General features: G+C 35.4%; 1 protein-coding gene across 1 annotated transcript; it reads left to right on the forward strand.

Annotated features, from left to right (window-relative positions):
- Nucleotides 1–383: 383 nt before the first annotated feature.
- On the forward strand, nucleotides 384–12,546 carry ppox (protoporphyrinogen oxidase). The gene is given in 14 exon segments (XM_051130530.1): nucleotides 384–486; nucleotides 1,195–1,325; nucleotides 1,974–2,003; nucleotides 2,005–2,109; nucleotides 3,555–3,670; nucleotides 3,750–3,882; nucleotides 4,043–4,187; nucleotides 4,709–4,902; nucleotides 5,042–5,105; nucleotides 5,404–5,522; nucleotides 5,672–5,785; nucleotides 7,243–7,392; nucleotides 9,290–9,332; nucleotides 9,426–12,546. Coding segments are annotated over 13 exon segments (1,434 nt in total). The 5' UTR covers nucleotides 384–486; nucleotides 1,195–1,238; the 3' UTR covers nucleotides 9,560–12,546.
- Nucleotides 12,547–13,082: the final 536 nt, after the last annotated feature.

Below are 13,082 nucleotides of genomic sequence, written 5' to 3' on the forward strand. Positions count from 1 at the left end.
GTACAGCTAGCCTGGCGCAAATGAAAACGGAAGCCTGACCCATAAAATTTACAAATGGCTGGAAAAAGGTGGATAAGAATAACAGTAAGTAAAAAGCAGCAAAGATGTGTTCAAACTCCAAAACAGACAAGACTTCAAAATCTATATGAGACTGACAAATGTACAGTATGCATAAAGCATGCACTTTGTGTTTAGACATAAAAATGCATGTAACACATCTATGCCAGTCATTTGGACTGAAAAAGCCAACGATTTAGTAAAAAGCCAGACAACCGTTATTTATTTTGCTAGGAAAATGGAATGGTCTGTTGTGTCATCTAGTGGTTGAGTATTCCATTACACGCTGAGTAGTGCAGAAACGGAATGGGACTTTTATTTTGAAACAATCCTTCGCTTGTCGCTTCAGTCTTCACTACTACACAAGACTCTTGTGTAACTAAAGAACAGAACTAACAGAAACTATCCAAATTACACAATTATATGCAGGTGACTAATCGTTTTACTCATTTTTATGAATGTAGTTTATATTTAGTATATTAGTTAGTGGCCGTTCTGCGTTTTAGCCAAACGTTTACATATTTTGTCTTCTTGTTCATACTGCTTGTCAGCAAAGTCTGCGAACATTGTTATAAATTTTTAATATGTCGCTTCTTTCTGAGTAGGTACAAGGAATACGTGTTGTTTTCAGGATGTATTGTCGTGTGTGGTGTTTGATAATGAGACTGTGATGTTACCACCATGTAAAATATACAGTACTGTTATACTTGACTCTATGTATGTATTTTTGTCACTCTGCGTATTAAATATGTGTTCATATTTTAAGATTTAAATTTAACTCTGACCAGTTAACAGATAATGGGCAGCTTGTATTGGAGGACTCTTTTTTTTTCCTCTTTTGTTGAATGATAAATGACAGCAGTGTTACCTTATCAGGGGCCACCACCCTCCCATCAGACTTCAGTTTTGGGCCCCATACCCATGTTGAAAACCTTTCCCAATCTTTATCTTTAAAGTCTAGTTAACTGTCACAAATGCATTCAGTATCCATTGTGACCAAGTGGCTGAATGTGGCTTAATTTTAGTGTTTATTTTCTTTCTCGGATTAGGAAAGGTATGCATGGTGGTATTTTTAGAATGAGAATTCTTGTTATATTAATTACTTGTGATCTTGCTGATCGATCTTTGTCGTTTTAGACTTTGGTCAGTCTTGTTGCAGGTGTGGAAGTGTTCGGAGCTGAATGCAGAAGGTCGTAGCAGTGCTTGGTGGGGGGATTGGGGGTTTGTCGGCCTGTCATCATCTGAGCAAGAGTCCTAATGTTTCCAAGGTACAGTATCCACTAATATTTTACCAAAAAATCTGCATATAAACTGTCTCATATGCTTACTATAAGGCTGTGTTAATTTGATCAAAAATACACCAAACAGTAATATTGTAAAATATTATTACAAATGAAAAAAATAAAAAATTTTCTATGCTGATGTATTTTAAAGTGGAATTTATTATTGTGATGGTAAAACTGAGTTTTCAGCAGCTATTACTCTAGTCTTCAGTGTCAGAAATCATTCTAATATTGTTATAATATTTTATAACATAAATGTCTTTACTGTAACATTCAGTCAACTTCTTAACTTCATTTTCATATTTTAATTTGTACATAAGAATAACTTTGGGATCTAAAATTGAAAACAGTTCTTTTGCCACCACAGCCACAAACTTTCTTAAAAAGCAAATAAATTTCCCCTGCTACATTTCTCATGGTTCATAGCTGCTTTGAAGCCTCTGGATGTAGACTGCTTGTAATCATTAATGTAGCAACGAAGGTCATTTCTGCTAAGGCTGTTGTCAGTTTTTAATATGAATTTTAGATTTCAGTATATCTGCTTTCATTGCTACATTAATCATGAAGGTCAGCACATATTTAAAGTCAAAATAAAAGCAAATTTATTTTAACACTCCACCTCTGCTGATGTAGATCGTGCTGCTGGAGAGATCTGGGAGATGCGGGGGGTTGGTTGAGCTCCATACGGAGGGATGACGGGGCCGTGTTTGAACAGGGACCACGAGGGGTGCGACCTGCAGGTGCCGTCGGCCAGAACACTTTGAATATGGTATGCATGTGTGAATTAATGTGCATGGTCATGGTGAAATCTATGTGAATTTAAGAAATTCAATTCATATGGTCACTTGCATGTAATTCCAGATATTATAATTGGTTTGGAAAATCAGTTACCAACAACTTAACGAAAAAGAGTTGTACCTAAAAAAATTATTGCAACTCTCTGCAACAGCAATATGTTCAGTTTATTTACAATAATAATAATATAAGCAGGTATTATTTTCAGAAGTAAATTTTAATTTAATATTAACATTAACTTTCAGTCATGCAAGAATTGAGTTAGTCTATTAATATCAACTAGTTTGAGATGATGATAGTTTTGGCCATTGTTATTCTTGGCATTGGTTTCTTGGCATGGCCACAAGAGGGCTATCATACATTTTTAGTCATTTAGCAGATACTTTCGTCCTAAGAGACTTCATGAACTTATGAAGAATATCACAGTTTATAGTAAAACCCAACAATATCTGACCCTGGACCACAAATCTAGTCTTAAGTAGCATGGGTATATTTGTAGCAATAGCCAAAAATATATTGTATGGGTTAAAATTATAGATTTTTCTTGGATGGCAAAAAATTATTAGGTTATTAAGTAAAGATCATGTTCCATGAAGATATTTTGTAAATTTCCTACCATCAATATATCAAAACTTTGTTTTTGATTAGTAATATGCATTGCTAAGAGTTTAATTTGGACAACTTTAAAGACAATTTTCTCAATATTTAGATTTTTTTGGCACTGTCAGATTCCAGATTTCCAGATCGTTGTATCTCAGCCAAATATTGTCCAATCCAAACAAACCATACATCAATGGAAAGCTTATAGATGGCTTATAGAGGCTTTTAGATGATCAAGGGGCACAGGGTTTTCTTTTATTTTTTTCCTTAGGATTTTTTCCTTTGTAGGAAGTGCTGTAAATATTATTACAATTTAAACTTTTTTCTATTGGAATATATTTTAAAATGTCACATATTCCTGTGATGGCTGAAAAGCTGAATTGTCAGGAGCCATTATTTAAGAAATAATTCTAATATGCTCCTGCGCAAGAAACATGTTAAAACAAATTTTAAAAAACAGTTGTGCTGCTTATCAATAGGAGATTCAAAAGAACAGTATTCATTTGAAACAATAATCTTTTGTAATGCTATAAATGTTTTTACTGTCACATTGGGCCAATTTATGTGTCCTTGCTAAATAAAATTATTTCTTTAAAAAATCTAACTGACCTGAAATGTAGTACTTAAAGACACAACGCTATACCATTGCTATATATCATTCAGCATGTTTATTCCTAATATTATTTGAATGTTCTTGCATATGCATTATTTTCTCCGACTTACCTGAAGGAAGCATGAGGCTGTATTTAAAGTTCACCTTTCCTCAGGCTTTTAAAGATTAATGCTCATATTTATGAAGAATGTCTGTTTCTTGTACAGGTCTCTGAGTTGGGTCTTGAGTCTGAAGTCCTGCCTGTTCCAAAGGATCATGTGGCATCTAAGAACCGCTTCCTGTATGTGAAGGGACAGCTGCACAAGATGCCATCAGGACTTGGGTGAGAAGAAACTCCACTCTGCGTGCAGTTACCTATTTGAAGTCATTAATATTTCTTATCTTGTTCTCCTTTCCTCTAGTGGAGTTGTCCGCACTATCCCTCCTTTCTCTAAACCTATAATTCTGAGTGTTCTGAAGGAGATACGGATCAGGAAAGGCACAGAGGAGGATGAATCTGTGCATGCGTTTGTGTCCAGGCGACTGGGGTCTGAGGTGAGGACTAGCATGGAGACTCAATTACCTGTTAAATGATCCATGTTGTCCTTGTCCGGCATGAGGCGTATCACTGCCGTGACAAATCAGTGTCAGATGTGTAGCGTCAGGAGTGATTCTGAAACTGATTCAACCCACCTAAATATCTCTGTCCTTGCAGTTGGCAGATATAGCCATAGACAGCCTGTGTAGAGGAGTTTTTGCTGGAGACTGCAGACAGTTGAGTGTGCGTTCCTGCTTTCCACCTCTTTATGAAGCAGAGCGCTCTTGGGGCTCCATCGTGCTGGGCATGCTGATGGGTTCAGGTGAGAGCGCGGAAGGGCCTGTAGGTGTAAACCTACTGTTCACATTATCCATTTTTGCTTTCTTTTTTTCCCACCATGCCACCATGCAATGCATTAATACATTTTAGATTTTGGTGTTTATTATAAAGACAGTAAAGAATTAGTCCACTCCTGAATTAAAATTTGCTAATAATTTACTACCCCCATGTCATCCAAAAAGTTCATGTCTTTAAAAATTTAAGGTTTTTGATGAAAACATTCTAGGATTTTTCTGCAAACTGCAATTTGGACCTTCAACCTATTGATCACCATTGAAGTCCACTATATGGAAAAAAATCCTGGAATGTTTTTCTCAAAAACCTTCATTCCTTTTTGACTGAAGACAGAAAGACATGAACATCTTAGCATAGGGGTGAGTAAATTATCAAATTTTTTTTATTTTGGAGTGAACTATTTCTTTAAAATACCTTTTACAATGCATAATTGATCAGATTTCATAGGTGGTGTTACTGATTAATGTTTGTTTGTTCATATTATATAAGGAGGTGGTCCTAAAGTAGCCCCTTCTGACTTGGCAAAGAGAGCATCGAAAGAGTCTTGGACTCAATGGTCTCTTAAAAGAGGCATGCAGGCATTCCCAGAAGCCTTGGAGGACACGCTGAAGAGACGAGAACGAGTGGAGCTTCATCATCATGCCAAAGTGAAGAGTCTAAACATGAACAGCGGAGGCTGGGAGGTGAGATGATGGGCCAGCAGAAATGCATAACATATTTTGACATTCAACCAAGATGGGCTGACTGAATGTCTTTGAGCTCATCAATTATGATGAAGAAACTGAGCGTTTTTAAACTTGTTTTTTTTTTTTTTAAAAATAGATCAAACTAGATGATGGAATCTCTTTGAAAGCTGATCATGTGATTTCTACACTACCTGCATCAGGTAAATACACTCATTTTATAGTGATGTGCTCTATTGTTTCCTATTCTGGTACTTAACAGTTTTTGCTTCATCCAAGTCTAATTTAGTGAGTTTATTTAGTGATACAAGCTGAACAGTCCAATAGAAATGCATTTATGTTTACATTACTGTGTTCAGTTCACATTGCGAGCTCACAACTGAAGTTAAATGTGATCACTTTTGCTGTGGCGCTGTTGATTCACACACTGCTCTCCACACAGTCAACATGCGTATTAATACAAAGTAGATTTTTACATTAATTTCTATGTATTTTGACCAGAATTAGCCTCTGTGCTGCCCCCTGCTGCTCAACCCCTGTCTGATCAGTTGCGATCCATCGCTACAATAACTGTTGCTGTGGTGAATTTGGAATATGAAGGCTTCATCCTTCCTGCTACTGTAAGACTTTACTCTAATTTTAAATACATGAATACATAAATATAATCTTTCCTAACTGTACATGCATCACAGCACTTTATGTACAGTATGTGTAGGCATTGATAAGAATGAGTGTGTATGTATATGTGCACATGCTCTAAATATTTCAGGGCTTTGGACATTTGGTGCCTTCCTCAGAAGATCCAGGTTTGTTAGGAGTGGTGTACGACTCTGTTCCCTTTCCACAACACAATCGGAGTGGAGGAACGACTACTAGACTGACGGTGAGCATGACCTCTCATGCAGTTGAGGTCAAAAGTTTACATACCCCTTGCAGAGTTATGTTTACATATAGTGACCCCGTTCAAAAGTTTACATACGCTTGATTCTTAATACTGTGTTGTTACTTGAATGATCCACAGCTGTGTTTTTTTGTTTATTGATAGTTGTTCATGAGTCCGTTGTTTGTCCTGAACAGTTAAACTGCCCGCTGTTTTTCAGAAAAGTCCTTCAGGTCCCACAGATTCTTTGGTTTTCAGCATTTTTGTATTTGAACCCTTTCCAACAATGATTGTATGATTTTGATATCCATCTTTTCACACTGAGGATAACTGAGGGACTCATATGCAACTATTACAGAAGGTTCAAACACTCACTGATGCTCCAGAAGGAAGCACAATGCATTAAAAGCTGGGGGTGAAAACTTTTGAACAGAATGAAGATGTGTATTTTTTTTTTATTTTGCCTAAATATCATATTTTTTCATTTAGTACTGCCTTTCAGAAGCTACAGAAGATGTTTTCCAGAAGACAAAACAAGTTCAATTTACCCTGATCTTCACATTTAAAAAGTTTTCACCCCCCCTGCCTCTTAATGCATTGTTTCCATCTGAAGCAGCAGTGATGCTTAAACCTTTTGTAATAGTTGCATTTGAGTCCCTCAGTTGTCCTCACTGTGAAAAGATGGATCTCAAAATCATACAATCATTGTTGGAAAGGGTTCAAATACACAAAAATGCTGAAAAACCAAAGAATTTGTGGGACCTGAAGGATTTTTCTGAAGAACAGCAGGCAGTTTAACTGTTCAGGACTCATTAACAACTATCACTAAACAAAAAGGCAAGGCTAGAAAATATGAATGAAAATAACACTTTTAAGTAAAATTACATAAAGAAACACTTTTAAAAACCTTTAAGTCACATTGGTGAATATTTGCCAGTTTAGAAAATGAACCTGATGCTCTCAAAGGTCTCTGGAGAGATGCGTCTCTAAACCAGTGGCCCCATCAGTGATTTGCAAGTCTCAGACATGATTTCTCCCTCCTTCCCCTATCAGGAACATATTACATGCGGTAATAAAAATAGACTTTGGTACTCTGTGGTCCCCACAACAACAAAATTGCTATTGCATTATTTATTTCTCCCCCACTTAAATCATTATTAATTTAATAGTTCGATGTCCTTTACTTAGAACATGTTGTTTTTCCCCCATCTATATAGTCGAGAGGCCAGAAACTTCTAGATTCAGAGTGCCATTAGAGGAGCTAAAACACGTTTTGAGCAGTGTTAGCAACCTGAATAACATAATGCAACTCCCTCCAGCTGGGGAATCAGTCCTGTGAGTGGATGTTATGAGGACGGTTCCAGCTGTTATCATCGCAGAAGCCATTTCTGTGAATGGTGTTATTTTCTAGTGTAATTACTGCAGCTCAGTGCTCTAGCTGTTGGTGTGTGTGTATAAAGGTGATGATGGGGGGAGCGTGGTTTGAGCAGACGTTTGGTCATCCTGATTCAGTGACGAAGCAGACGCTGTTGGATCGAGCAACCAAGGCTGTGACCTTTCACCTGGGCCTAAACTCTCAACCTGCATGGAGCTGCGTTGCTGTACTGAAGGTGAGACTGTTTGTTGAAATAAAGTAGCCGTTGAGGCTGTATGTTACAGTGATTTTACCACAGGTGAAGGCTGTTCTATGCAAAGCCTCTGTCATATATATATGTACACTACCAGTCAAAAGTTTTTGAACTGTAAGATTTTTATTGTTTTTAAAGAAGTCTCTTCTGCTCACCAAGCCTGCATTTATTTGATCCAAACTACAGCAAAAACAGTACAATTTTGAAATATTTTTACTATTTAAATAACTGCTTTCTATTTGAATCCAATTTTAAAGTGTAATTTATTCCTGTGATCAAAGTTATATTTTCAGCATCATTGCTCCAGTCTTCAGTGCCACATGATCCTTCAGAAATCATTATTTAAATCAATATTTAAAACAGGTGAGTCAATTTTTTCGGGATTCTTTGGTTAATAGAAAGATCCAAAGATCAGCATTTATCTGAAATATATATACACATATATATATATATATATATATATATATATACATATATATACATACATATATGTATATATACATATATATATATATATATATATATATATAATGATGTTCTTCAGATAAATGTTGTTCTTCTGAACTTTCTATTCATCAAAGAAACCAAAAAAAATCTACTCAGCTGTTTTCAACATAATAATAATAAAAATAATAATAATAATAAATGTTTCTGGAGGATCATGTGACTGGAATAATGATGCTAAAAAGCATTGAAATCACAGGAATAAATTACATCTTAAAATATATTCAAATAGAAAAGAGTAATTTTAAGTAGTAAAAATTTGTCAACATTTTATAGTTTTTATTGTGCTTTGGTGAACAGAAGAGACTTCTTTAAAAAATATATTAAAAAAAAATTTAAGTTCAAAAACATTTGACTGAAAGTGTAAAAGTCATTGTACACTGAGCCTGAAATTTCCAGCCAAACTTTTCGCACATTAAAAAATAAATATGACCTCACATTGTGTCAATCGAGTTTACACACTGTGTCTGAAACTTCCGTCCGTCATAAAAAAAGGGATCGGATCAGGTTCAGTTTTCTGCGTTTTGCATCCGTAGCAAGCATTTTAATAGGACAGGATGCATACGAAAATTTCGGACTCAGTGTGCAGTGACCTTAAGTCTTAAAGACACTAACAGCAAAAATAGCCAGTGTAATTCTCCAGGTCAGAGAAAGGGTTTAAAGCAATCGTGTAACACTAAATTATACTGTTTTGGATTGAACTTTGGTGGACATCTGGGAGGAAAAATTAAATTGCTACTAAAGTCTCTATAATATGGCCCCATTCATTCACATTTATGAAGAAAGGCCAAAAAATCTTTACTATCCAAGCTCTGGCTTGAGTCAGCCATGCATAGCATCAGCTTTATGGAGCTCACAGCCACCAGATGACCTCAGCCATTTCTCTGGGGTTCTGTTCTGACATAAATCAAGGCAGATGGTCCATTTCTTTAAACATTGCCCCTGCCCTCCATCTCTGTGGTGTTGGGAGTTCAGTGAGCAGAACAGAAGCGAGTGCCGCTGTGGCAGGAGGGCTCCGGGAGGGTCACTTGCTTTCAGGCCGGAGATGACAGGAGCAACTAGCTGCTCTACTTCATTTCTGACTGACTTATTCTTAATTATATGGTCATAGAGCAAGAAGAAATTTCCACCTTAGTGCGCCCACACACTCATACTCTTACATTTTTTTTTCATGCTACATTGTCTCATTGTCTTTTGAACAGTTAATTACCCTTATACACTCTCAGAGAGAGAAGAGATATTCAGGCTGCTGCTTTATCTGGAATCTCATATCTGAAAGATTTTTTTGGAATAATGAATGTCATTTCCTTTGTGTTTTTCTCTGCTCAGTCATTCCTGTTATTAAATCATTCTATCTGTGTGATTCTCTTTTCAGAACTGCATTCCGCAGTATCATTTAGGACACTGGAAACGACTTGGTGAGTTTATTAATCACCCATACTCATTCCACTATCCTTTCCCCGAGCCATGTAAATGAGGGACAGTTGTGTGTGCCATTTTATTATTTTCAGAAAAGATGAGGCAATACATCAGCAACCACAATCTGCCCCTTACACTGGCGGGAGCTTCCTACGATGGTGTCTCTGTCAATGATGTTATATTTAGTGGGCGGACTGCAGCTGAGGGTCTCACTGGGAAAACATGACTTACACTAACTTCATTTTGTCTGCTTTTATTGAACATTTAAGGTTTTGTGATATGCATTTTCTGATCCCTGGGAAATATCTGAAAAATACACTAGCATGGAAATGGAAATCAAGAGTACACTATCAGTCAAAAGTGTTTGAACAGTAAGATAACATTTTAAAATGTAATTTATTCCTGTGATCAAAGCTACATTTTTTCAGGATCATTACTCCAGTGTTTAATGTCACATGATCCTTCAGAAATCATTATAATATGCTTATTTGCTGTTCAAGAAACATTTTTATTATTATTGTTGTCAATATCAATATTTAAAACAGCTGAGTATATTTTTTCAGGATTCTTTGATGAATAGAAACATTCAAAGATCAGCATTTATCTGAAATAAAAAGCTTTTGTAACAAAAAAATGATAGAAATTAATACTTTTATTTTGCAGGGATGCTTTAAATTGGTCAAAAGTGATGATAAGGACATTTACAATTTTACAAAAGATTTCTATTTCAGATAAATGCTGTTCTTCTAAACTAAGAAACCTGAAAAATCCTACTCAAATCAGCTGTTTTCAACATAATAATACTAATACTAAATGTTTTTGAGTTGCAAATCAGAATATTAGAAAGATTTCTGAAGGGTCATGTGACTTAAGTAATGATGCTAAAATATCAGCGTTAAAATCACATGAATAAATTACACCCTAAAATATATTCAAACAGAAATCAGTTATTTTAAATAGTAAAAATATTTCAAAATTTTACTGTTTTTGCTGTACTTTGGATCAAATAAATCTAGACTTGATGAGCAGAAGAGACTTCTTTTAAAAAACATTAAAAAGCATTTGACTCGTTGTGTACATCCAATTGTTTGGTAATGCAGTATATTTGATAAATCATCATTAATATAATTTGATTTATCATATGTTTTGTTTTCCAGTAAAATCCAAGTATCTAAAAATAGATGCACTAACTTGAGAAGTAAAACTGTGAAAGGTAATAAGACTGAAAGTATCTTGAAGTAAGTGTTTTGAACTCCATAGGCTTGACACTTTCTTAAACATCCCTAAATTGTAATATTTCTTTTTTTATTTCAGTAAAAATGAATCCCCAAATAATTAACTTTACTAGTATTATCAATCAGTTGCAGCCAAATGATTGTAGAACTTGACTGTGCCCATGTGGCGTGTGAATTAAATCTATTTTTTATGTTTGTCTGTGGTGAAATTGAACTTGGATGAGGAATATAAATATATTTTCATCACTCAGTTTCATCAGAGTTTGGCTTCTTGGGCTGGGAAATTGTCAATTGCTACTGGTATCTTACCCAGAACTTCTGTTTGCCTGAATCACTCTTGCATTAGGAAAGGTTACTCTGACCTTCATTCACATCAACTCAGCACCTATCAAAAAATGGCCAGGGGAAGACTCAGATTTTTGAAATAGTATATTTTCACCCGCTTCCTCCATTTCTCTGAAAGAAGATGGTAGTTTTCAGGTATTTTGACCAGGCTGAAATGAAGCTCCATTGGATCAGGCTGCACTGAAAAACATTTTTACACCATTACACTGAAGTGGCTTCAATGGCAAATTTACAACTCATATTTTGCATTTGAGCCAAGCAGCAGATTGGAAATGTTTGTGACCATCTGCATTGCCATTGACTTTCAAAGGGCAAAAAATTCAAAGTATACTATTACTCAGAGAACCAGACCTTTAATGGGTGCTTGAGAGCCATTTGTTTCACACACAGATGCTTCGCAAAGCATTTCTCTTAATGTGTCACGCAGCTTCAATTTGCAATAATGTTTTATCACAGAAATGCACAGGTGTGCCTTTTTGCCTTTTACATGCGGTACTTGTGAGACATAAGTGAATGCAATTTTATATTGCATTGTTACGTTATCCACACTGTTTTCAGCTTTAGGTGCTTATAGTGAATGTGAATTTGTGTGTAGTATATAACTCAACAATGATTCCAAGAAAAACCTCTCATATTTCCGACAACCGCTTAATGAATCATAATGTATTTTTATGTGATTATCTCTTTGAGTGTGATAAATAAATAAGATGTGATTTGTTGCATGTAATGTGGTTAAATACTTTAATAACTTCTATCCATTAATAAACAGACAGTAAATTCAACTAACAATGCCAGCGCAGTTTAAAACAAAGAAGCCTGCAGCTAAACAGGAGTTTACATTAATAAAACAGAACAAAAATGAATTATTTAATGTGCAAATTACACAAGCCCACCCCCTGAAACCATTATCTGACAAATGGCAAGTTCACCTTGAAAAATTATTGTTTGCAATGACATGCTTCTGTTGTTTCCACCTCTGGGTCTGTTGACAGCTCAGTTGGAAAGTTATTTGACAGAAGGCACACCGTCAAACACAGAGAAAGAAAGCTCTGCCTGCCAGCAACCTTGAAATGTATTGTTCCTCGTTGGTTTCGTAATTTGCACATTTTAAGTGATTTCCTGTCCTGTCTAGCTCACATCGCCGCAATTTTGAACGTCAATACTTGTTGAGAAGAGGTGTGCTATTACTTTTCGATCGGATTTACAATAAATGGTGCAAAAAAATTCCATACATTTACATTGTAGAAACCGAGCCATTTTTAGAACCAGAATACCACGTATTTGTGCCGAAAACAATCAGTACGCCTTAGCAACACCCTGGCAATGAGCTTTGCATGGCCAAACACAGCTGGGTTTCAGGAAATCTAAAAATTTGTTTCATGTTTCTTGGGGTAAAAGTTTACACTTCTTTTGTAATAGTTAATAGAGTCCCTCAGCTGTCCTCAGTGTGAAAAGATGGATCTCAAAATCATAAAGTCATTGTTGGAAAGGGTTCAAATACACAAAAATGCTGAACAAACAAATAATTGTTGGGACCCCAAGGATTTTTCTAAAGAACAATGGGCAGTTTAACTGTTTAGGACAAACACGGGATTCATGAACAACTATCAATAAACAAACAAAAAAAAAAAAACAGCTGTGCATCGTTCAGGTAACAACACAGTATTAAGAATCAAGTGTATGTAAACTTTTGAACAGGGTCATTTTTTATAAATTCAACTATTATTTTCTCTTGTGGACTATGTAAACATCTTTTATGTGAAATATCTTATTCAGGTCAGTACCAAATAAAAAGTGACATGCATTTTGTATGAGCCCTGTTATTTTGGTAAAATAATTAACATTTTGCAGATTCTGCAAGGTGTATGTAAACTTTTGACTTAAGCTGTATATTTTAATGACAAAAATCTACCTCAGACACTATGCAAAAACACTATGCAAACTGCACATAGAGCAGTTTTTATGTTGATTTCTTGATCTCATTATACAATTTAGATTAGTTGTTGAACATGCATTAAATAATTAAGGCATCACTAAAAGGTTAAATAAAATGTAATCAATATATAGGCTAATATTAAGCTAAATGCTTTTCTCTAGAGTTCATTTCATTACTTCTTTCAGAAAGTTCGGTTCAATTAACCAGTTCAAAAAACGATTCATATTGCTAAT

This window comes from Labeo rohita, chromosome 16 (genome assembly GCF_022985175.1).
Source record: "Labeo rohita strain BAU-BD-2019 chromosome 16, IGBB_LRoh.1.0, whole genome shotgun sequence".
Lineage (NCBI taxonomy): Eukaryota > Metazoa > Chordata > Actinopteri > Cypriniformes > Cyprinidae > Labeo > Labeo rohita.